General features: G+C 40.2%; 1 protein-coding gene across 3 annotated transcripts in view; it reads right to left on the bottom strand.

Annotated features, from left to right (window-relative positions):
* The window catches only part of RBMS3 (RNA binding motif single stranded interacting protein 3), a 1,113,194-nt gene that overhangs the window by 174,762 nt on the left and 912,443 nt on the right, over nt 1-25,989 (bottom strand). For all 3 annotated transcript variants that reach the window (XM_073678026.1, XM_073678027.1, XM_073678028.1), the window contains one exon: nt 6,476-6,582. In XM_073678026.1, coding sequence (XP_073534127.1) covers nt 6,476-6,582 — 107 coding nt within the window. The remainder of the gene's footprint in view (nt 1-6,475; nt 6,583-25,989) is intronic.

The raw sequence follows: 25,989 nt of genomic DNA, 5'->3' as shown, positions 1-25,989 counted from the left end.
TTTTACTGGATTTGTGGCAAAGTGGGAAAAGACTTCTCCCAAATGATCTTTTCATTTCATTACTTTCAAAATTAATGGCTGAAATTGAGCTGTCTTGCTCATTAATAAAAGACCAAAACTAAAAGGCGTTGTATAAGCTTGTGTGTATATTTCAGAGCGCTTGGAATTAAATATGTTATATAACTATATATGTACTTATTGATACATAGACAATTCGATTCCCAAAGCAGTTATTCTCCACAAAATTAATGTAATTTATTATGCTCTCTTCAGACTCTAGAATATAATAATGTAGTGTGTAATACTCACTTCACATCATCTCTCCAAACCCTCTGCTACTCACCACCACCCATTTGGTCCTATTGCTGGAATCCCCGGGCCTGTCATGCTGTGCAAATGCATGGAAGGATATGGCATCATGATGTCATGATGAGTGTCATGATCTTCAGTGCACATGTGCAGAATATTCCCAGATCTCATGAAAGCTGGAAGTCCTGGTTCAGCATGAGAGGCTCGGGGATTCCACCACAGTGGCGGAGGATCAGAGGTTGCAGCGAGTACTGGACAGGTGATGGTGAGTAGTGGAGGGTCTAGATTAGTGAACAGTAAGGTGAGGTAAGTGTGTTCCAGGAAAAGAGCATCCACCAATTTCACTAAAATCTGCAATTTGTTAAATGAAGATTTTTGGAAGATTCAAGAAGAATTCAATTCTACTTGAATATATTCACCCATCTCTAACAGGTACCATTTTCAAGTACATAGAATTTTTGGTTTCAATTTTACATTTTTTTGAGAGGAGAAAGAGGAAAAATAATCCTGTTAAATTGTGCTATTTACAAAATGTTTTTTGCTTTTTTTTTTAAACCATGCACATTGTTGTCACCCTTGAAATTGTTCCAGAAAATGAAGTATTTAGAAAATTATTGCAATTACACATTTTGTTATACACATGTTTATTTTCTTTGTGTGGATTGGAACAACATAAAACACAGAGAAGAAAAGGCAAATTGGACATCATTTCACACAAAACTCCCAAAAATTAGCAGAACAAAATTGTTAGTAACTGTCCAAAATTGTGGGTAAGCAACTTTGTTTCAAGCATGTGATGTTCGTTCAAACTCACCAGTGGCAAGTTACAGGTGTAGGCAATATGAAAATCACACCTGAAACCAGATAAAAGGGAAAAATTGACTTAATCTTTGCACTGAGTATCTGTGTGTGCCACACTAAGCATGGAGAACAGAAAGAGCAGAGAACTGTCTGAGGACTTAAGAACCAAAATTGTTGAACAATATCAACAATCTCAAGGTTACAAGTCCATCTCCAGAGATATTGATGTTCTTTTATCTACGGTGCGCAACATAATCAAGAAGTTTACAAACCATGGCATTGTAGCTAATCTCCCTGGACATGAGCGACAGAGAAAAATTGATGAAAGGTTGCAATGCAGAATCCGGTTGGTGGATATGGAGCCCCAAACAAGTTTTGAAGAATTTCAAGCAGTCCTGCACACTCAGGGTGCATGAGTGACAGTGCAAACTATATGCAGACATTTAAATGAAACGCTATGGTAGGAGATGCATGAGGACCTCAATGCTAACACAGAGACATAAAAAATCTAGTCTGCAGTTTGCAAAAATGTATGTGAGTAAGCAAAAACCCTTCTGGGAAAGCATATTGTGGACAGATAAGATCAAGATAGAGCTTTTTGGTAAAGCACATCATTCATTATTCTACTGTTTACCAAACATAGAAACAAGGCCTACAAAGAAAAGAACACTGTACCTACGGACAAATATGGTGGAGGTTCAAAGATATTTTGGTTGACTTTCTGCCTCTGGCACTGGGTGCCTTGACTGTGTGCAAGGCATCATGAAATCAGAAGATTCCCAAAGGATTTTGGGTAGCAAGGTAGTGCCCAGTGTCAGAGGTAGGTTTGCATCCTAGGTCATCGGACTTCCAGCAGGACAATGACCCCAAACATGCTTCATTGAAAACCTGGGAAGAGATCTTAAAATTGCTGTTGGGAGAAGTCATCCTTCAAATTTGAGAGACCTGGAGCAGTTTGCAAAAGAGGAGGGGTCTAAAATTCCATTTGAGAGATGTAAGAAGCTTGTTGATGGTTATAGCAAGCAATTGATTGCATTTATTTATTCCAAAGGGTATGTAGCTAAAGATTAAGTTGAGGGTGCCAACAATTTTGTATAGCCCTTTTTGGGGGGTTTGTGTGAAATGATGTCCAATTTGCCTTTTCTTCTGTTTTTCCAATAAACTCAAAGGAAATAAACATGTGTATAAAAAACATGTGTAATTGCAATAATTTTTAGGGAGAAATATTTCATTTTCTGGATCAATTTCAAGGGTGCAAACAATTCGGCCATGACTCTATCTATCTATCTATCTATCTATCTATCTATCTATCTATCTATCTATATATATATATAATTTTTTAATTAATGTTTGAAATATGCTGGATCACGAGTGTCACTGTCAATGTGCTCTGATTAGAGTAGGTACAGTGTAAAATAAATACAGTTATATGAAAAAGTTTGGGCACCCCTATTAATCTTAAGCTTAATGTTTTATAAAAATTGGTGTTTTTGCAACAGCTATTTCAGTTTGATATATGTAATAACTGTTGGACACAGTAATGTTTCTGCCTTGAAAATGAGGTTTATTGTACTAACAGAAAATGTGCAATCTGCATTCAAACAAAATTTGACAAGTGCATAAGTATGGGCACCTCACCAGAAAAGTGACATTAATATTTAGTAGATCCTCCTTTTGCAAAAATAACAGCCTCTAGTCGCTTCCTGTAGCTTTTAATGAATTTTTTTTACAGCTCCAAACTCCTTGGGAGCTTTTTTTGTGCCTGGACAACCAACCACTTTAAGCGCTTACATTAAATGTGGGTCCAGTTAAATAGGTATTCTCAAGAAAAATGTATTCTCAAAATATCCTATGAATGTCTAATAGATGGAGTATCTCTCTAAAATCAGCACCTAAATCTAGAAAGGGATTCTTCTAGGTTGCTTTGTTATATTTCTGCTTCATGGAAGCATAGAAGAAATATGCATGACTCTCTATTATATTTATAGGAATCAAGGAAACCGCCTTACCAAAATATTAGGTGTCATGGGATCCCAGTTCTCCACATAGGTTCAGGACCCACAGGTAGGACCCCCATATATCAGTTATTTATATCCTGTTGTGCAAATGAGCCATAAATGTCCGAGTTGAGAATTAGCCTTAAATTATTAGCCAATAATATCACCGAGTATAACTAAATATCAGTGCTGAACCATACACTATATTGTTATAGAAAAATTAGTTGCAGTCACAAACTTTAGAAACTTGAACCCCCCTTTGTCATCAGGGGTGGGTGAGATGCTGTGTGTCACTGCACAGGTTGCACTCCAATAACACCTCCACTAATACCCCTTCACAATAAGTACATGAGATATTGCTAAATTGCTTCTTCTTTGGAGGTAAAACATATTTTACACTTATTTATTTTTCTGGACTTAGATATCAGGGTTGAAGTGTCCTTTAATCCTGAAAGTCCTCTAGTGATACTTTAGTACTTCCAGATGTACAGTAGAAAAATAGACATGGCATTTACAAAGCAAGCTATTGGTATGCTAATTTATTTTCTAAGTTTACACACATTTTGTTTTACATCCTAACACATTTATAGCCAGAAATTTACAGCTATCCAGGGACTGCTTAAATATATAATAGCTGTGCAACTGGCACTATAATTTTTGTGCCACCCTACATTTAAGCTAAATTATGCCACTTGCATTCACAGTGAAGAGATCCTCACTTGAACTTTTTACCTCTTCCTTTGAATACTGATTTAATTTTAAAAGGAATTTTGGCTGAAACTTTATTCTACTCATTTGCTAATATGCCCAGAAACATACTACAGATGGAACACTTTAGATGTTAAAGAAATTAATTCAGAAAGATAAACATTGAAAACAGTTGTAAATCAGTGAGAGTTACTCACATGGGATAACTTACAATAATCTATATTCTTAAATTTTATTTAATCAGGGGTTTGGTAAATTGTAAATTTAGAAGTAATGCAGGTCCAAGAGATATACAGGACACATGCCATTCTCAAAGAAAGTCAATGTTTGACCCTTTGACTAGCCTTATAGTGTGACTATGGGTAATAGCCAAGTCAGAAACTCATCTGCACACAGCTGTACAGTATACAAATGACAGTAGAGTTTGGCTGGCTCAATGTGATGTTTTTGATGCAACTTTGGGTGGTTGGGGTACAGTAGCTTTTCTTATGGAGATCAACTGAGCATAATACTTCATTGGAAAGAATATGTAATGAAAGAAAATTAAAGGGGTTATCCAGGATGTGACGACACAGCATTTAATCTTAATTATCCAAATGTGTAAATTCAGCAGGCCAGGAGAAATACACTATTATCTTTATGTTAACTTTTGAATTTATGTGTTTTACTTTGGATGGTCAAGAAGGACAGGCTATTGTTTGTATGTGCCTGCATGTTGTCACTTGAGTTGATATTTACTGCAACTTATTGTATGTTACCTCTGGAGGACAGAGACTTAGGGTCATGGAAGAATGATGTATGCTAATATGCTAATTACATATTGAACCAGGTCAGCTAGTTTGTTGACCTACAGAGCAATAGAAGGCAAACTATGCAAATTTGTTATTGAGATATGAGCCCCTGCCACCTTCCTTTTTGCCCCGTGAATGATGAGAAATACCTTTACAAAATAACAGCCAAGAGAGACTCTTCAGATGCAGAGTAACTCTTCAGAACAGCAGCTAGGACACATGGCTCCATACAGATGGACACAGATTTGGATTCTACAGGATACCAGCCTAAGGGACCTTGGCCCTGGCTAGAAGGATACAGATCTGTTCCACTGACTATCACAGAACCCATAAATACATTTGGGGGAAACGAGGTAGGGACAATCAGGTCACCTGATCCCATGGATATGCTTGGAGAAAGCCAGGTTGGGACTCACAGGTACCTGGTTCCATGGATATGATCGAAGAAGCCAGATAGGGACCCTTGGGACTCCTGGCCACGTACCTCAAAAGACTGTCAGCTTCCTAAGCTTGCCACTACCTCCTCTCTGTGAGTGTCCACCCAAAATGTGGTGCCACTGGTTGAGGTAGTTGGCCCTGGAAGTCCCAAAGTCACAGCTGCTCTATTCCCGGTGGGCGGGTGAGACTGTTTAATTTTGCACCATCTTGGATATTTGCTGGGAATATTCTATATGTTTATTGTCTGCTTGGTAGTTCAATAAAGTGTTGCTACACTGTTTTACTCTCACCCCATGTTGTCTGAGTAGTGTTATACCCACGGGAGACCCCTAGTGTCTTCACACAGGACTATATTACTTTTTTACTGTGGGCCTAAGATGTGCAGGTAGGTAGTTGCAAACTACTTGCCTGTTCTGCCCAGAGCAGATCTCTGCTGGCACAGTGATCACCAGAAGAAGCAGAGCTGCTCTGTTGACGTGGTGTAGCTGATTCGCCAGCAGGAGTAGTTAATGACTGCTCTGAGCCAGAGCCTGATAGTAACTACCTTCCTGTTAGTTTTTTGACTCATAGTAAAAAAAATATTTAGTTCTGGAGTAAATAATCAAAAATCCTTACCCAGCCAAAGATAACCTTTATTAATGACAATTAAAAATAAACTAAACATACAATTTCCGAAGGAGGAAATATATGGTGGCTGAAGTGGTTTAGATGTACACTACTATGCCAGGACTCAGGAGGATAGGGGTTATGAAGGACTTAGATACTTTCCCTAAATGATATACCCTATCAATAGCCCAACCTGACCGTGGAGGTTAGCACCCTATACTGTATAAAGAACATAAATTTGATTAAGTTAGACACTTGTTGGATCCCTCACATTAGTGGCATTTTTGTTAGTCTAGATCTGGATTACCCCTTTAATATTGAATTTATATAGTAGCTACTTTTACTAGGTTAAACTAGTGAGACAGCTTTTGTTGCAGAGAGCTAATTTGTATACTTTTTCCCATGACTCATTGTCAGAAGCTTCCATAATTATCTAGTCTCCCTAAGGAGAGCCAGTCCCACATCAAGGGGACAGTTGTCCATTGAACCAATTAGATTGTTTCATTTGCATTCAAAAAGGCTTCTGAAAATTAAACTCTTTAATCTGATTGTACCTATGCACCAGTTTTGACAATCTAGAAGTCTATACCACACAGAATAAATTTTTTCTTAATAGCAAACAGTCTGAACTAACATAAATTATTATGTACACATAATTCCCACCAACATCACTGTTTTCTTATTTATTTACTTTTTTATTCATTTTTTTATTTACAGAAAAGACAAGCAGTTAGATAAAAAAAATGAATTTTGACAGGGTTTTGCATGAGTTATGTTGTGCGTTCTCTTGAAGAGGTGATAAATATAGATAATAGTAATACATACCTCTCCATCTCTAGGCCACGGCCTCCCATTTTGTGTATATTTACTCTGATTTTGCCTCTTTTTTTGCCCTCCATCAGCAAATTTACACAGTAAAGGCTCTGGTGGAGCTGAAATGACAAAACACCAAACATCAAGATATATCATTAAAATCCTCCACAAGACATGATCCTGTCAGCAGATCTCTATGTTTTCCATGCTACAAATCTTTTAAGGCTAGATCTTTGCTAGTTAAGATGTTTTACCTTTCCCTAGCTTGAACTCCTGGCTGTGTTTTTAAAGTGTGAAAGTAAAAATAACAAGACGATTGACAAATTTATGTATATATAAGTATAAATATACACTGCTCAAAAAATAAAGGAAGCACTCAAATAACACATCCTAGATCTGAATGAGTGAAATATTTTCATTGAATACTTTGTTCTGTACAAAGATGAATGTGAAATCAAATTTATTAACCAATGGAGGCCTGGATTTGGAGTAACCCCCAAAATTAAAGTGTAAAAATACACTACAGGCTGATCCAACTTTGATGTAATGTCCTTAAAACAAGTCAAAATGAGGCTCAGTATTGTGTGTGGCCTCCACGTGCCTGTATGACCTCCTTACAATGCCGGGGCATGCTCCTGATGAGATTGCGGATGGTCTCCTGTGGGATCTCCTCCCAGACCTGGACTAAAGCATCTGCCAACTCCTGGACAGTCTGTGGTGCAATGTGACTTTGGTGGATGGAGCGAGACATAATGTCCCAGATGTGCTCAATCGGATTCTGGTGTGGGGAACGGGCGGGCCAGTCCATAGCTTCAATGCCTTCATCTTGCAGGAACTGCTGACACACTCCAGCCACATGAGGTTTGGCATTGTCCTGCATTAGGAGGAACCCAGGGCTAACCGCACCACCATTTGATCTCAAAAGGGGTCTAGGATCTCATATCGGTACCTAATGGCAGTCAGGCTACCTCTGGCAAGCACATCGAGGGCTGTGCGGCCCTCCAAAGAAATGCCACCCCACACCATTACTGACCCACTGCCAAACTGGTCATGCTGAAGGATGTTGCAGGCAGCAGATCGCTCTCCACGGCGTCTCCAGACTCTGTCACATCTGTCACATGTGCTCAGTGTGAACCTGCTTTCACCTGTGAAGAGCACAGGGCGCCAGTGGCGACTTTGCCAATCCTGGTGTTCTGTGGCAAATGCCAAGTGTCCTGCACGGTGTTGGGCTGTGAGCAAAACCCCCATCTGTGGACGTCGGACCCTCATACCACCCTCATGGAGTCGGTTTCTAAACGTTTGTGCAGACACATGCACATTTGTGGCCTGTTTGAGGTCATTTTGCAGGGCTCTTGCTGTGCTCCTCCTGTTCCTCCTTGCACAAAGGCGGAGGTAGCGGTCCTGCTGCTGGGTTGTTGCCCTCCTACGGTCCCCTCCACGTCTCCTGGTGTACTGGCCTGTCTCCTGGTAGTGCATCCAACCTCTAAACACTGCACTGACAGACACAGCAAACCTTCTTACCACAGCTCGCATTGATGTGCCATCCTGGATGAGCTGCACTACCTGAGCAACTTCTGTGGGTTGTAGAGTCCGTCTCATGCTACCACGAGTGTGAAAGCACAACCAACATTCAAAAGTGACCAAAACATCAGCCAGAAACATTGGTCCCCATCTGCAGAACCACTTCTTTATTGAGTGTGGCTTGAAAATTGCCAATAATTTCCATCTATTGTCTATTCCATTTGCACAACAGCATGTGAAATTGATTGTCAATCAGTGTTGCTTCCTAAGTGAACAGTCTGATTTCACAGAAGTTTGATTCACTTGGAGTTATATTCTGTTGCTTAAGTGTTCCCTTTATTTTTTTGAGCAGTGTGTATATATATATATATATATATATATATATATATAATATATATGTATATACTGGTGCATTTATATATATTAAACATATATCTATGTTTATATCTATGTTTATGCTCTTTATATCTATGTTTCTTATATCTAGAGTACAAAGCATTAATGAGTACACCCCGTTTGAAAAGTGAGATTTTCATCAATATCTCATTGAATACAACAACCATGTCCATATTTTGATAAGACTGGGTTTTAGAGAACATTTTTTAGCCCATAACGTTAATAATATAAATTTCATTACAAATTAATTTTCATTACAAAATCTTTAGTTTTACTCAAATAAGTTACTGCAAAAATGAATACACCCCACATGATAAAAACTACTACATCTAGTATTTTTTTAAGGGCAGCATTAAGTCTTTTAGACATGGAATGAAAAAGTTGGCAAGATATTGCAACATTTATCATTTTTCTATTGTTCAAGAATGACCTCTCTCTCCTGCTGCAGAATAAATTTGGAAATAATCAGATGCCTCCCTCAAGGTCTTGCATTATGAACAAGCATCTGGTTGTAATTCTCATTATTGATGATGTAGGAGTGGCGGAGGTGCTGTTCTGCTCTCTGACACTCTAAGGGGTTAAATATGTGTTTCTGTAGGTAGAACTCTCTGGGGCCGCAGTTTAGCCTAGTTAGGGTTAACTGTAACGGCTGGCCCAGTAGAGGGATGGGGGAACTGAGAATTAGTATTAAGTTCAGGAAGTGACAGTCAGTGAGTTCTGAGTAGGGAAAGAGAGAGGCTCTAATCAAGGACTGCTAGGGAAAACGTGGGCCTAGAATTCCAGGCAGTGGATTGTCAGAGAGCCCCTCCGCATGAGTCTCCATTGCCAGCCTTGGAACCTTGAGATAGATGTCGGGGGCTGGGGGCACATCTTGTCTTTGAATTTGCAGAAGATATAGGACTCAAACTCTTAGAGACAGAGTGAGATGGGATCCAGATATACTGCCAGAGGTGGAGAAGAATCTTTAGGGGTAGAGAAATTAGCAGAAGGGATGCTCTACCTAGAATGGGAACCAGGGCTGAAGTTGTATCCGGTACCTGTGGGAAAGATGACAACCCTTTGGGCCTTATCCTTTACCCCTGCCTATAAATGCTATAAATACTGCCAGTCACCAAGTAAATTTATGGTTGTTTTTATGAACCTTGTGTCCCCTGGATTGATTGCTGCCCAGGTTCCTGAAGAGGAATTCCTGGAGTCAGAAGAGGTTTGTGGATCAGAAGTAAGTGGGAAACACCACAAACACAGCAGCACACCAGGATGGGCACAAATTTTGTCTGTAAAGTGCCAAAGCGAGCAGAAGTGACAGCTCGTCCATGACTACCTCTCTGGGGCAGCTTACATTTGGTGTAGTCAGCAGGATGCGAGCTCCTCGCACAAAGAGCCGACCCATAGTACAGATGGAAAAGTGCTGGAAGACATGCAGCCCAAGATGTCGGCCAGAAGCATGTACTACAAAATGGCAACAGCGGCAGTGAAGAGACGGAGAAGAACCGCCTATTGTGGGCGTGGATGGCCCCCGAAAGCACAAAAATGTGTCCATCCCCCACAAATGTCGGCTCAAAGAAGGATGGGTCCAGCAGCCAGGATTCAGCTTGGAATGGGAGGTTCATTCCGGAGGAGGGCGTGGCACGGTGTTTAGTGAGACTCGGCAAATGGAAGATGGAAATGGAAGGAGGCACAGCTGAAGGAGGAGCCTCAGAGAATGAAGTGTAACGCAGCAGTCGCATCAGAAGATTGGCCCAGGAAGAGGTGGAGTCAGATGCACAGGAAGCGCGTCACTGGAGAGCGACCAGCGCCATTTTCCCTGCTGAGCATGAGGAGAAAGGAGTGCAGCAGTGAATCTCTGGAAAAGATGGTGCACCAAGAATAAAACTACCCGATGGAGGTGAGCAATGAGGAGGAGATGCCAGAGGTCGTCAACCCCGGGGCCACTTTGGGAAGTTACCTGAGCACTGGCGCTGATCAAGCACCACCATTTGTACCGCCAATGCTGGTGCAGTGGACAATCATATCGCAGCCGGACGTGAGCCTACTGGCTCATGAGCTTAGGGTGATGTGCTGGAGCCGGATGCCAAGAAGCGGTACTCCCTCAGCGGAGGGAGGAAAGACCCCAGGAGGCACCGACATGGGGCATGCCAGCTCCTGAGGAAGAGGACGAATGTTTCCCATCGTGGTTGGTCCATATTCCGGTGCTCCCTAGAAGAATCCCTGGAGATGCGACGAGCGTGGTTGCGCCTGAAGTCAGCGAGGCGAAGGTAAGGGCAGTCAAGAGGAAGGCCCCTTACATTAAGTGACAGGAGATAGAAAGGAACATTATGAGCACCCCAGGGACATTATGAGCACATCGCTCGGGCACCTTACAAGGACACCCTTAATTTTTACCAAATCCCTAACTCAATTTGTTGAAATGCAGTACCAAACTTGCAATGTATGTTCACCATGCTTCTCTGTTGCCATCAAACACCTCAATAGTGTATCACTTTCAAGCCATTCCACAAACAAAATAGCTTGTGTTACAGCCAAATATTTAACATTTTGATTCATCAGTCCAGAGCAACTGCTGTCATTTTTCTGAACTACTGGTTCTTTGTTTTCATGCATAGTTGAATTTCTTGGACTAGTTTCCACAATGAAGGTATCGTTTTTGGCCAAAATTCCATGAAGATCACTCCTAGTCAGATTTCTCCAAACAGTATATGAGCGTAGCTGGGTTCCACTGGTTGTTGATAGTTCTGAGCTGATGAAACTGCTGGATGTCTTCCAAATTCGAAGGTAAGTAAGCATGACGATTCTTTCATCTGCTGCTCTAAGTTTCCTTGTTTAGACATTGTGTCTATGGTACTTAAAAAGGTTGTCCAGTACTATTAACAATGCCCCCATCGATTTAAATTGTGTAAACAAGTCATTTTGTAATTACTTTGCAAGGTCTATATTGCCTATGAGTGGTGCTATCGCTGGCCGCTCACAAGGCATCATGTAACCCCGGCTGCAGCCGGCTCTGACATCTGTTGATGTCATGTCAAGTTCTGGCTGCAGCTGGGGGTAATCCAGTGATGCGCTTCCTCTGACTGATGGTCTGTGGGTGGGGTTTCACCGCATGTCACAGCCCAGCATCTACCGCACACTTTCCCAATGAAAGCAGAGGAGAGGGAAAGCTGCAGCCGGAACTTAACGTGACATCAATTGATGTCTGAGCTGGCTGCAGATGGAGTCACATGATGCCTGGTGAGCGGCCAGCAATAGCACCACTCACAGACAATAAAGTCTACGCAAGGTAAATACAAAAAGACTTGTTTACACAATTTCAATCCCATAGGCATGGAGAAGAGTGAATATTCATCCTCTTTAGTAGCGGGCACACAAGATCACTGAGCAGCAGCAGGAAGTCGGTGCCTGCAGCTACAGCGTGTGCTATTAAAGAAAATGAATATTCACTCCTCTCCATGCCCATAGTCACGGCGTGGATAGGAGTGAATATCCCCGAAGCTCACCTCAGCTTCTGAGGGCGCATGGCATTGATGTAATGCGCTACCCTGATGCTCAGATCAGCTGCTGGCAGAAAAGGATGTAGCGCTGAAGCAGAGGGAAGGAAGGTGGGTAAAAATGTTTATTTTTCATAAGTGCAGTGACGGGGGGCTGTGCTTACCAGGATGAGGATGGGGATGTAGGGCCATGGATACCAGGATGGGGGGCCATGCATACCAGGATTGGGGATGAGGGGGCCATGCATACCAGGGTAGGGGGCCATGCATACCAGGATAGAGGGACTATGCATACCAGGATAGGGGGGCCATGCATACCAGGATAGGGGGGGCCATGCATACCAGGATAGGGGTCCATGCATACCAGGATAGGGGGGCCATGCATACCAGGATAGGGGGGCCATGCATACCAGGTTTGGGGATGAGGGGGCCATGCATACCAGGATTGGTGATAAGGGGGCCATGTATACCAGGATTGGTGATGATGGAGTCATGCATAACAGGATTGGGGATGAGGGGGCTATGCATATGAGGATTGGGAGATGAGGGGGTCATTCATACCAGGATGGGGGATGAGGGGGTCATGCGTACTAGAATTAGGGTTGAGGGGGCCAAATATACCAGAATTGGGGATGAGTGGGCAATGCTTACCAGGATAGGGGAAATTTAACAGTAGCTGCTGCATTTTGCACCCTAGGCTTATACTCGAGTCAATACGTTTTCCCAGGTTTTTGTGGTAAAATTAGATGCCTCGGCTTATATTAGGGTTGCCTTTTACTCGAGTACATACGGTAACTATTTTGCTTATGCAGCGAGCATGTGTTAACCCCTTTACCCCCCAAGGTGGTTTGCACGTTAATGACCAGGCCAATTTTTACAATTCTGACCACTGTCAGTTTACGAGGTAATAACTCTGGAATGCTTCTGCATATCCCCTGATTCTGAGATTGTTTTTTCGAGACATATTGTACTTCACGATAAAATTTCTTCGATATGACTTTTTGTCCATTTATTTGTGAAAAAAACTGAAATTTGGCAAAAATGTTGAACATTTCGCAATTTTCAAATTTTGAATTTTCATGCACTTAAATCAGAGAGATATGTCACACAAAATAGTTAATAAATAACATTTCCCACAAGTCTACTTTACATCAGCACAATTTTGGAACCAAAATTTTTTTTGTCAGAGAGTTCTAAGGGTTAAAAGTTGACCAGTGATTTCTCATTTTTCCAACAAAATTTACAAAACTATTCTTTTAGGGACCACATCACATTTGAAGTGACTTTGAGGGGCCTTTATGACAGAAAATACACAAAAGTGACACTATTCTAAAATCTGCACCCCTCAAGGTGCACAAATACACATTCAAGAAGTTTATTAACCCTTCAGGTGCTTCACAGGAATTTTTAGAATGTGGAAAAAAAATGAACATTTAACTTTTTTCACAAAAATGTTACTTTAGACCCCAATTTTTATTTTTTTTTGCAAGGGTATCAGGAAAAAATGGACCCAAAAATTTGTTGCGCAATTCCTCCTAAGCACGCTGATATTCCATATGTAGAGGAAAATCACTGTTTGGGCACATGTCAGGGTTCGGAAGGGAAAAAGCACCATTTGACTTTTGAATGTAAAATTAGCTTAAACAATTAGCGGACGCCATGTTGCATTTGGAGAGCCCATGATGTGCCTAAACAATGGAAACCCCCCACAAGTGACACCATTTTGGAAACTATACCCCTCAGGGAACTTATCTAGATGTGTGGTGAGCACCCTGAAGCCCCAGGTGCTTCACAGAAGTTTATAACATGGAGCCGTAAAAATTAAATTTTCACATTTTTCCCACAAAAATGTTTTTCAGCCTCCAATTTTGTATTTTCATAAGATTAACAGGAGAAATTGCACCATGCATTTTGTTGTGCAATTTCTCCTGAGTAAGCAGATACCCCATATGTTGGGGAAAACCACTGTTTGGGCACATGACAGGGTTCGGAAGGAAAGGAGCGCCATTTGACCTTTTGAATGTAAAATTAGCTTAAATAATTAGCAGATGCCATGTTACATTTGGGGAACCTATGATGTGCCTAAACAGCGGAAACCCCCCACAAGTGACCCCAGTTTGGAAACTATACCGCTCAGGGAACTTATCTAGGTGTATGGTGAGCACCATGAACTCCCAAGTACTTCACGGAAGTTTATAAAATTGAGCCGTAAAAATAAAATTTTCACATTTTTCCCAAAAAATTGTTTTTCAGCCTCCAATTTTGAATTTTCATAAGGGTAACAGGAGAAATTTCACAATGCAATTTATTGTGCAATTTCTCCTTAGTAAGCAGATACCCCATACATGGAGGAAAATTACAGTTTGGGCGCATGGCAGGGTTCAGAAGGGAAGGAGCGCCATTTGACTTTTTGAATGTAAAATTTGCTTGAATAATTAGCGGATGCCATTTTGCGTTTGGGGAGCCCATGATGTGCCTAAACAGTGGAAACCCCCCATAAGTGACTCCATTTTGGTAACTACATCCCTCAAGGATTTTATCAAGGGGTGTAGTGAACATTTTGAACCCAGAGGTACGACACAGAATTTGATAACATTAGGTCATCATATTGAATAAGTTGTCATTAGTCTTGAGTGCAAGTGCTCACTACTTGAGTTTGCATCGGGTACTCAGGTATGCACCAAGTATCGTGGGTGCTCAAGTGACATGCTCGAGTCCCCGCCCACCCAAAAAAAGACATACAGGGATCGCTCGTGCATGGCAGGCAGTCCTCAGAAGGTTTTTTTGGCTGTATAACAGCTGCAAAACATAAGGGGCAAAGACTTGAGCATGTCACTTGAGCACTCGAGATACTCGGTGCATACCCGAGAACCCAATGCAAACTCAAGTAGCGAACACTTGCGCTCAACACTATCATATCACTAGCCATATCGTCATCATTTTTTTTCTCTACTTCAGAAAAAAATCCCAACACAAGCACAACCCTAACCCTAGCCCAAAACCTAACCCTAGCCTGAACCCTAGCCCTAACCTTAACCTTAGCCCTAACCCGAACCCTAGCCCAACCCTAACACTAGCCCAACCCTAATCCTAGCCCAACCCTAACTCTAACCCTAACACAACCCTAACTCTAACCCTAGCACAACCCTAACCCTAGCACAACCCTAACTCTAGCACACCCCCAACCCTAGAGTTTATTTTTTACGCAGTTCCTCGTGCGGTATAAGTGATTAGATGACTTTATTCTTTGGTTCAGTGTTATTACAGTGATACCAGATTGATATTGGGTTTTTATAATTGACGGCTGTCACACACAAAAAATATATATTTTTTTACAAAGACTAGTTTTTGCATCGCAATATTTTGAGCTATAATTTTTCCAAATTTTGGCCGACAGAGTCATGTGATGGCTTGTTTTTTGTGGGACAAGTTGACGTTTTTATTGGTAGCATTTTCAGGCACGTGATATTTTTTGATTGCTTTCTATTCCGATTATTGGGAGGCAGAATAAACAAAAACCAACAAATCAGGAATTGTTTTTTTTTTTTTTTTTTAATGCCGTTCTGCGTGTGGTAAAATTTATAAGGCAGTGTTATTCTTCGGGTCAGTATGTTTATAACGGTACCACATTTATATTTTTTTTATGTTTTGGCTCTTTTACACAATAAAAACTATTTTATAGAAAAAAAATTGTTTTTGCATCGCTTTATTCTGAGAGCTATAACTTTTTTATTTTTCGGCCGTTGGAGTTGTATGGTTGCTTGTTTTTTGCGGGACAAGATGATGTTTTCAGCGGTACCATTTTTATTTACATTTGTCTTTTTGATCTCGTTTTATTTCATTTTTTGGCGGTATGATGATAAAGCATAGTTTTTTGCTTCGTTTTTTATTTTATTTTTTTACCGTGGTCAATAAAGGTGTTAACTAGTAGGACAGTTTTATAGGTCAGGTCGTTCTGGATGCAGTGATACCAAATATGTGTACTTTTATTGGTTTATTTTTTTTTCATAAGAATATTTATTTATGGGTACAGGATACAGTTTTATTTTATTTTTATTATTTTTTCATTTTTTTTATATTTTTAAAAAGTTTTCTTTATTTTTTTTCACTTTCTGACACTTTTGGAACTTTTATATTTTGTCCCACTATGGGACTTTCACTTTTTACATTCTGATCGGCTGTATAGCATAGGAATGCAGCAGCACAGGGAGAATGCAGATGCACAGGGAGAAGCTACTTTGGTTGTGCACTGCGCATGATCAAAGTAGCTTCTTGCCTCCTGGTGACCCGGATGTTGTCATGACGACATCGGGTCACCATGACAACATCTGGGACCCGGCACAGACACGGAAGGACGCCGGAGAGGAGGTAAGTATCGGCCCTTACCTCGTCCCTTGCTCCCGCATTGCTGCGATCGACTTCAATTGCAGCATTTTTGGGGTTAATGTGCAGGGAGCGGTGTGGCATCACTCCTTGCACATAGCACCGGGTGTCAGCTCTGACAATCAGCTGACACCCGGCGGCGATCGCTCCCGCACAGCCTGTGTGCAGGCGAAATCGCCAGGGCATACTAATACGTATCTGGCCCATAAGACCCAGGGCACAGATACGTATTAGTACGCCTTGGGTTAGAAAGGGGTTAAAATAGCTTGCATGCTGCTTGATGCTTTTCAATCCTTACAACTAGGCTCCCTAGTAATTTAATCTCCATCCCCTATTTATCCTCTTTTTAACTCGAATACAAATTCTTATTGTTATTTGATGTTACTCTAATGAAAAAGCTTACATTATCACTGCAACTGCCATTGAGACAACCAGTGATGTACAGAATATTTCACAAGTAATTGAGCATTCCAATATAATATAATGTAGGCATGTCATTCAATCCTTCAGTCATGTTTTATGCTGTAATGTAATCATACAAATGATAACTGGTAGAAAACAGCACAATCTTATTCAACTTTTGTAGTTCTAAAAGACTCAAAATATGGGCGTCTAAGCATTGTCTGACACAGACAGAAGCGGGATCCTGTCCAAGAACAATATCTGGGCCCTTTGAAGTCCAATAACTCATCATAATGCACAATTCCACCTGCTTTGGAGGTGGAAATGGGCTTCCTTAAGTCTTGGACCTCTTGATATGAAAGGTAAAAAAATATAATGCTTATAGTAATCTAATAGTGTATTTGTCGCAGTAGTATTAAATAAAACTATTCATACCTAACCAATTATCTTTTTTTTCAATCACATCAGACACTTCTATTTTATATAAAGGTAATAATATTTTCTGGATTACATTTTAAAACAAAATGATAACCGTAGAGTATCATTTACCCAGTTTTGACTTTATAAGTAGCGGATAAACTACAATTATTTATTCAAACAAGTTGTAAATTTCCTACTGGAAAAGTAGGGGTGACCGTGCCTGTGAAGGAGGGGGGCCCATTGGGTGAACAGCTGACGTTAATGTGTTCATCACTAGCGGCGTATGGCAGTGACTTTATGTACCGCCCATGGCGAGCATGTCGAAAAGACCTGCCAGACCTGCTCCGGCTATTGAAGAGAATTCCGCACGTCGAGGGAGTGGGGGATGGTAACAATAATTATTTATTTATTTTTTAAATATGTTGGAGAAGAGTGACAGAACAGGGAACATTATTGCAGAAAGGGGTCCAGGATGGGTTACATAATTCCAGACAGGAGCTTAAGATGGGGGGTCATTATAAAAATAAGGGGCCTAGAATGAGGGATATTATGTATCAGGAGGGGGCCCAGGATGGGGGATAATATTGCTGAAATGCTCTGGATGGAGGACATTATTTCTGAAAGGGGTCCAGGATGAAGGACATTATTACTGGAAGGGGCCCAGAATGAGGGAAATTATAACAGGAAGGGGCCCTGGAAGAGGGACATTATTACAGGTTCGGAGACATTTTTACTGGAAGTTGCCCAAAGTAAAGGACATTATTACAGGTAGGTGCCCAGAATGGGGGGCATTATTACAGAAAGGGGTCCAGGATGTTGGACATTGTTACAGGAAGTGGCCCTGGATTGGGGTTATCATTAAAGTAAGAGGGCCAGGATGGGAGACATTATAACAGAAAGAGGATCAGGATGGGAGAAATTATAATAGGAAGGAGTCCAGGATGGGGGACATTATGACAGGAAGAGGCCCCAGATGGGGAACATTATTACTTGAAGCAGCCCAGAATGGAGACATTATAACAGGAAGGGGACCAGAATGGGAGACATTATAACAGGAAGGGGCCCAGGATGGGGAACATTATTACAGGATGGGGGACATTATTACAGGATAAGGGACAGGACAGGGGATTTTGTTACAAGATGGGAATCATATTGAGGAACATACATTATTAGTTTATGGTAGCAAGTGGTGGGCATTACTACTCTATGGGGATAATTGGAGAACAATATCACTGTATGGGAGCCATAATAGGGGACACTATTACTTCACAGTGCAGGACATCAATAATATGTCCCATTGTGGCCCATATATTATTAATTTAGACATAGATAGACATAGATAGAAAGATAGTATTACACGAGAGCCACAAAGGGGACATATGCACTAATATTTTATTGGGGCTACAGAGGAGGTTACTCTGAGGGGGTCAAAAAGCTAGACATCACTACTGTTATATATTTCATTTTTGCAGATACTGTTAATATGGGGGAACATAAGGGAAGTACTGATACTGTGCAGGGTACCAGGGCAGTTATAATGCACTTTTCTAATTCATCTGGTGGATTATGGAAGTCGAGGAAAAAGCATGGAGGGTGCTGTAGAAGTGATCAGTCATAGATGTATATGTACTACTTTCTTCAGTCACTAGAAGATGTCATATCGGTCTGCACGAGATGATGAAGAAAGGTGAAAATGAATTACTTCATTTTGATGTGGTACTGGTAAGTCACAGGATTTACCTGTACTGTATATACTAGATCCTTTTTTCTGAGCTTATGGGTATAAGGGTATACTCAATCCTCCTCCTCCAAAACCAGCTTCTCCACCATTACGGAAGACCAATTTTCCTCTTTACTCTCCAAATCACACCTCACCACCTGTGAACTTGGCCCAATCCCATCCTATCTCATCCCCAACCTTACCACATGCTTCATCCCAAACCTTACCCACCTTTTCAACCTGTCACTAACAACTGGTGTCTTCCCCTCATGCTTCAAACATGTCTCAATCACACCCATTTTCAAAAAGCCCTCCCTTGACCCATCCTCTCTGACTAGCTATCACCCAATTTCACTTCTCCCTTATGCCTCAAAACTACTGGAACAACACGTCCATTCTGAACTGTCTTATCACCTCTCCTCCTGCTCTCTCTTTGACCGCCTCCAATCTGGCTTCCAACCACACCATTCAACTGAGACTGCCCTGACTAAAGTCACCAACAACCTACTAACCGCCAAATCCAACGACATTACTCTGTCCTCCTCCTCCTAGACCTGTCATCTGCCTTTGACACAGTGGACCATTCCCTCTTACTACAGATTCTCTTATCTCTTGGCATCAAAGACTTGGCCCTATCTTGGATCTCCTCATACTTAACAGACAGGACATTCAGTGTCTCCCACTCACACATCAGCTCCTCATCTCGCCCCCTATCTGTCAGTGTCCCCCAAGGTTCAGTCCTAGGACCCCTGCTCTTCTCCATCTACACTTTTGGCCTGGGACAACTTATAGAGTCTAATGGCTTTCAGTACCACCTCTATACTGACGACAAACAGATCTACCTCTCTGGACCCGATATCTCCTCCCTACTAACCAAAATCCCACAATGTCTGTCCGCTATCTCATCATTCTTCTCTGACAGATTTCTAAAACTTAACATGGATAAAACAGAATTCATTGTCTTTCCACCATCTCATTTATCCCCCCCACCTGACCTATCTATCAACGTGAATAGCTGTCCACTCTCACCAGTCCTTCAATCTCGCTGCCTTGGGGTAACCCTGGACTCTGATCTCTCCTTCAAACCACATATCCAAGCCCTTTCTACTGTACTTCCTGCCGACTCCAACTCCAAAATATCTCCCGGATGCGCACATTCCTCAACCACTAATCTGCAAAAACAATAGTGCATGCCCTCATCATCTCCCGCCTTGACTATTGCAACTTCCTGCTCTGTGTCCTCCCCTCCAACACTCTCGCAATCCTCCAATCTATCCTAAACTCTGCTGCCTGACTAATCCACCTGTCCCCATGCTATTCCCCGGCCTCTCCCCTCTGTCAATCCCTTCACTGGCTCCCCATTGCCCAGAGAATCGAGTTCAAAACACTAACCCTGGCATATAAAACCATCCACAACCTGTCTCCTCCTTATATCTCTGACCTAGTCTCCCGGTACATACCTGCACGCAACCTCCGATTCTCACAAGATCTCCTTCTCTACTCCCCTCTTATCTCCTCTTCCCACAATCGCATACATGATTTCTCCCGTTCATCCCCCCTACTCTGGAACTCTCTACCCCAACACATCAGACTCTCGCCTACCATGGAAAACTTCAAAAGGAACCTGAAGACTCACCTCTTCCGACAATCCTACAACCGGCAGTAACCATTTCTCCACCATATCGCTGCACGACCAGCTTTACCCTCACCTACTGTATCCTCACCTATCCCTTGTAGATTATGAGCACTCACGGGCAGGGTCCTTGCTACTCCTGTACCAGTCGTCACGTTTTGTTAAAGATCTTTGTAATAGTTCATGTATGTATACCCCTTTTTCACATGTAAAGCGCCATGGAATAAATGGCGCTATAGTAATAAATAATAATAATAATAATAACGTCACTTAGTGTTCAAACTGTGGTTTTTGATAATGATCAGTGTGGTGGTGTTATTCAGTTACTATGCTGTGGTAATATGTGATCCTTTTCTCAGTGTATATTTAATAATGATACAGGAAAAATATATCTTTGTACTGTGTTAGCATATAGTTAGGAAAATGTTAAAACTTGAGAGTCTTCAGTGGTTGATACCTTTTAATGGCTAACTGAAATGATGGTAACAAATCGCAAGCTTTCGAGACTATTCAGGTCTCTTCATTAATAGATGTGAGTAGTATGGAAAGCTTGCTATTTGTTACCATCTTTTCAGTTAGTTAATAAAAAGGTATCAACCAGTGAGGACTCTCAATTATTACTATTTTTTTAATAATAACATTTTGTTTCATTATGTACCAGTCCAGCACTATTTAAAGAGTCCACTTCTAGGAAACTTCATGAGGTTAAAGAAGACCAAAATATAAAACATTTCTTAAATTTATATAATTAGGAAAAGTTAAAAAAACACAAAACTTTCTCTGTCATTTAACAATAAAAGCTCAGATACTTTAAGAGTGGGAAACTGGAGTTATCTTAAGATGGGGCTCTCCACTGTGTCATGATTTTGACAGGTTTGTGAGATTTCCTGCTTCCCAGGTGGGAGATACCACTATGAGGGGGATACTGGGAGCGCAGTATGTAAACACAAGGCACTTCTGTTTGGTTGATTTACTTTATGCTATATATGTTATTATATAAAAACAATGTAGGATATATTCCTGTGTATTATATAGAAGCAAAAGGGGGAGACAAGAGGTAGCAGCCAAAGAGATAAAACCTATCACAACTTCTTCTTGTGTGACGGTTGCTAGTTAATCGGTTATATAGTGAGACACTCAGATTAGCTCTTTAAAAGCAGCTACAGATGTAGCCAAGTTTACCTTAACCCAGATATCAGAGAACTGGAATATCTCAGCACAAACAAAGTGTCATTTGACACTTAGCTCTATATCAGTCAATGGTTTATGCAATGTTAAATTATCTTAATCCTATTAAATCAGATAACATTTTCCTTTTTTGACAAGTTATCAAGATGGTGTGTTTTTTTCTCAAGTTAAACTTGGCTGCATCTGTATGCCCCTGAGTGTATATTAGCCCATTATAGGCAGCTACTTCCTATTCTTGCAGATAAATGTTTTAGATACAGCTATGCCCTCTCTTTACAAATAAACCCTTTAGATGCAGATGTTTCCTCATTCTTTATTTTGGCTATATACAGATATGGACTGGACATCTGACAATTCTGGCAAAAGCCAGATGGGCCACAGTTCAGTAGTGAACCACATCGACACGCAACACTTACAACAGTATTAGAGTCCTGTTAAAATCTGTAGAGTAGCAAAGAGCCATCGAGAACACTGAGGAAGTCACATTGGGTTACCGCATATCCCTTTAATTTCCTTTGACATCCCTCCTTGGCTTTTTTTGCAGTATTCACTTTAATAATATTTATAGTTATTTATATATTTTTTATTATTATATTAGTCATTGTATACCCTATTTGGTTTATTTACTTATTATCTCTGATCTTCAAATATTGCACTATTTTTTTCCCCTTGGCACGTTACACAGTATGAGATATGTTGTACTATTTATGCAAGTGGCTTTGCCGTCTTATATGATGAGATGGGAGGTATTTTTTACTCTAACACTTATCATGGTGATTTGGTGGGACTTGTATTTAGTTTTCTGCTACTATGCACTTTTTAAATGTTTTTATTGGGTTTTTTTTTTTATCGCTTGGATTATGTGAAGCTATTCACCTGATAATAAACTATATGAATTATTATTCAGTGTGCAAGACCCGTTTTATATAGCTATCTTTTTCACGCGCTGTTCATGTCGACCTATGTTAGGGTACCATGATTAACGATGGCCCTATGTAGCAGATGCACATGAACTGTGAAGGCTAGATCTATCTTGCTTCTTTTCTTATCATATGGTTTGGGGATTGATACATAAGCAGATGATTTGTTAGGAAAACCTCATATTTGACATTTTTCTCATTATACACTAGCTTAACACATTGAGATGTAAAAGAGCTGAATTTCTCAATTTTGTCTTTTTCATTTATAAACTGCATGAGACAAGATGTAGTTTATTAAATAAATACTGCTAATTGCATATCCACCTTATGAATAAGTATAATTTATTGATTTAAATGTAGTAAATTATACATTTATATCAAGATAACATGGAAGTATAATTTAGAATAAAAACACACACAAAAAATAAAAAATAAAACAGAAATCTATTACAGAGAAATTTGATTCCAAGGGGCCTCATTACACCTGCAAAATTAGCTATTTAAGAAGTAACTAATGTCAAGAAATAATTTCTCCTTAAAAAGCTAAATGTCAATTAAAAGGGAAGAGAAGTTCCTTAAATTTAGTTCTCAGCACTAGGCAGTGCTCTATAATATAATGATCAGAAGAGGAGTAAGTAAACTAACAACTTAATGATGTTATCGTATTAAAAGTACTCATTAAAATCTAACATTTAAAAAGAAAGTAATTTTCCAATTTAAATCCTCTAAAATAGTTTCCTGATATAATGTGAATAATTCACATTAATATCAATCATTACCAATGATGTCCAAATATATATGTGTGTATGGCACTACTATAAATATTTATTACAACCTTTTTTATGGGTTAGTATTCCTCACCCCAAAAAAGCTTGGAGATCCATGACTTATAAATAAAATATAGATTACTTTATTCAAACATATTTAAAAAATTATTAGGGAATGCCTCATAAAGAGAGGAAATAAAATACGCCTGAAGATGGATGCTGACCCATGTAAAAAGTAAACGTTATATTATCTACTATTGTAGTAAATACCAGGGTGCAATGAGTGTCCAGCGTGGTGTCCCCATCAACCCTGACATGCGTTTCGCCTCGATTCTTTAGGGGGCATAACATACTAATGGTGATTGCTAACTTATACAGGTTTAGGTAAGGGGAATCACAGTGTTATTTCCTAAGTTACTAGGTGAACATTATCTCATCCATTCTCCTCTCTCTTAAACTGATGTCTAAGTTATTATAAATACCTATGTTACATCTACTGTATACGTGTATTGTGGCACATATTGGTAACAAAGCATAAGAAAACCTTTTATGGGCAGTTATAGCCTTTGGAGAAATCATTGCACTTACATTTTGATCATTGTGTCTTGGATAAACTCTGTATCCCTGTTATTTACTTATGCTATTTTTTACCATATATTTGGCCTTGTTTCACTTTTATGCTATGGTCAGGTGTGTTTTGCATCCCTTCTTTGGTGAGGCATTCTATAATACTTTTTTAATGGTATTTTTAAATATGTTTGAATAAACTATATTATATTTTACAACTTATTAATATCAATTGTAGCACCCTGCTTTCACTCATTTGCAAATTTACCTTCTTTATGGGTAGGGATGGATAGACATTGAGTACTAGCATGGTCTATGTGGAACTTAAACACAATGCACTACTGAGACAACAAGGGTCACCAGGTATGGCATTGCTGCCAACCCACAGAACACATCAGATTCGTGAACGGTGTCTTGAAAGGATAAAAACGTAGACCCCTATTCATCAATGTGTTTACACCATAAAATGGGTGTAAAACACTTTGAAAAGTAACAAATTGTGCAACGTGAAGTTGTGCAAGAATTTTGTGGCTTTTGCCATTTTCATGCAAGTCGTGGGCAGTTCTATCAAAATGAGCAGAGCTAGAAGGAGCCGAGGCGGGATAGGGCATGGCTTCACCTACCTAACAAATTCATCAAAAGTGGCAGAGTTTGTTACACCAGCACTGTTACTCTAATCCCTGACTGGAGTAAAGTTTCTGGCGAGGTGCATGGAGGCGTATGCCACTAATAAGGTTTGTTTAATTCTTTAAATGACATGAATTAATTAAGCGTTAGTTTCTAAAATTCATTTTTTTGACCGAGTAGCCTGAAAATGTTGATTCATACAAGTTTTTTCTTTTTACATGGTACGTGGCAAAACCTTTTTACAGCTTACAATAGCAAATATTGTAATTTTTTAAATTGTTGCTTTTATTTTTTTCATCTCCTTAAGGGACTTGAATCTAAAATGATCTGATTGCGTGTTCTGTACACTGCAATACCACTTCATTGCAGTAAATAGCAAAACTCATGGTCATCTTTGAGGCCCAACTGATGGTTGGGCTTCACAGGAGTACCAATATGGCTGCCATGGGGATCTTCAGCAGGATCCCAGCACCCATGACAACCAGTAGGCACCTTGCATGGTGGGTGATGAATGCTTTAAATATCGTGACACTGAGATTGAGCATTTTAGATTTCGCTGTCAGAGATTGGCATTTAAAAGGTTAACAGCAGTGATCATATTTAGCTCTGATCTCTGCTATTACTGGCAGATGCTGGTTACCAGGATGCTGTAGGCACATTTCCTTAGCCCACTCGATACAACCGCACCGGACATGTACCATGCATGTATGGAAGATGCTGGGAATGAAGTAATAATCTCCAATAATACTTTCTCAAATACAGCAGTCATTGTTATATAGAATAATGTTTAAATGTATATAGTTTAGAGATGAGCACATCACTTGCTCTGTCCCATCAGGATGATGTTACCTCTGACAGCAACATCGTGAGTTTGCAACAATTTTTTTTGCAAAGAATGGTCAGCGTGAATACAAATGACTAACGGATAATTTTTGGATATTTTTTTAATTGAAAAAAAAAACATGAAAAGTCTGTTAGTGCACTGAATGGCCTGTCTGCTACTATTGGCCTCCCATCCATTTACTTGGTAAGGTTACATTGAAATTACTAAGACTCTGTTTGTGTAAGGCTATGTGCCCATGATGCAGAAATGAAGCGGAAAATTTCCGCTTCATTTCTGCATGTCATTGCCAGTAAAAACGCATGCGGATTTTTACACGTGTTTTTGAAGCGTTTTTGACATGCGGATTTGCCATGCGTTTTTCTAATGCATTGAGTAGGCAATTCCGCATGCGTAAACGCACAAATAATGAACATGCTGCGGATTTTTCCGCACATAAAATCCGCTGCAGAAAATTCCGCAGCATGGGCACAGAACATGCGGATTGTCATTGGGGACCATGGGGCACGTATTACCAAGCGTTTTTCAAGCATTTCCGCAGTAGAAATTCCACAGCAAAAACGCTTGAAAAACGCATCGTGGGCATGTTGCCTTAGAGAGCTTAAAAGGTGTTAGATACAGCCTTATGAGAATTTTTTTGTGAAAAACATGACGAATTT

This window comes from Phyllobates terribilis, unplaced genomic scaffold (assembly GCF_046119375.1).
Source record: "Phyllobates terribilis strain yellow unplaced genomic scaffold, ASM4611937v1 Scaffold_4__5_contigs__length_816908805, whole genome shotgun sequence".
Classification (NCBI taxonomy): domain Eukaryota; kingdom Metazoa; phylum Chordata; class Amphibia; order Anura; family Dendrobatidae; genus Phyllobates; species Phyllobates terribilis.
This window is presented reverse-complemented; position numbering and strand designations above follow the sequence as displayed.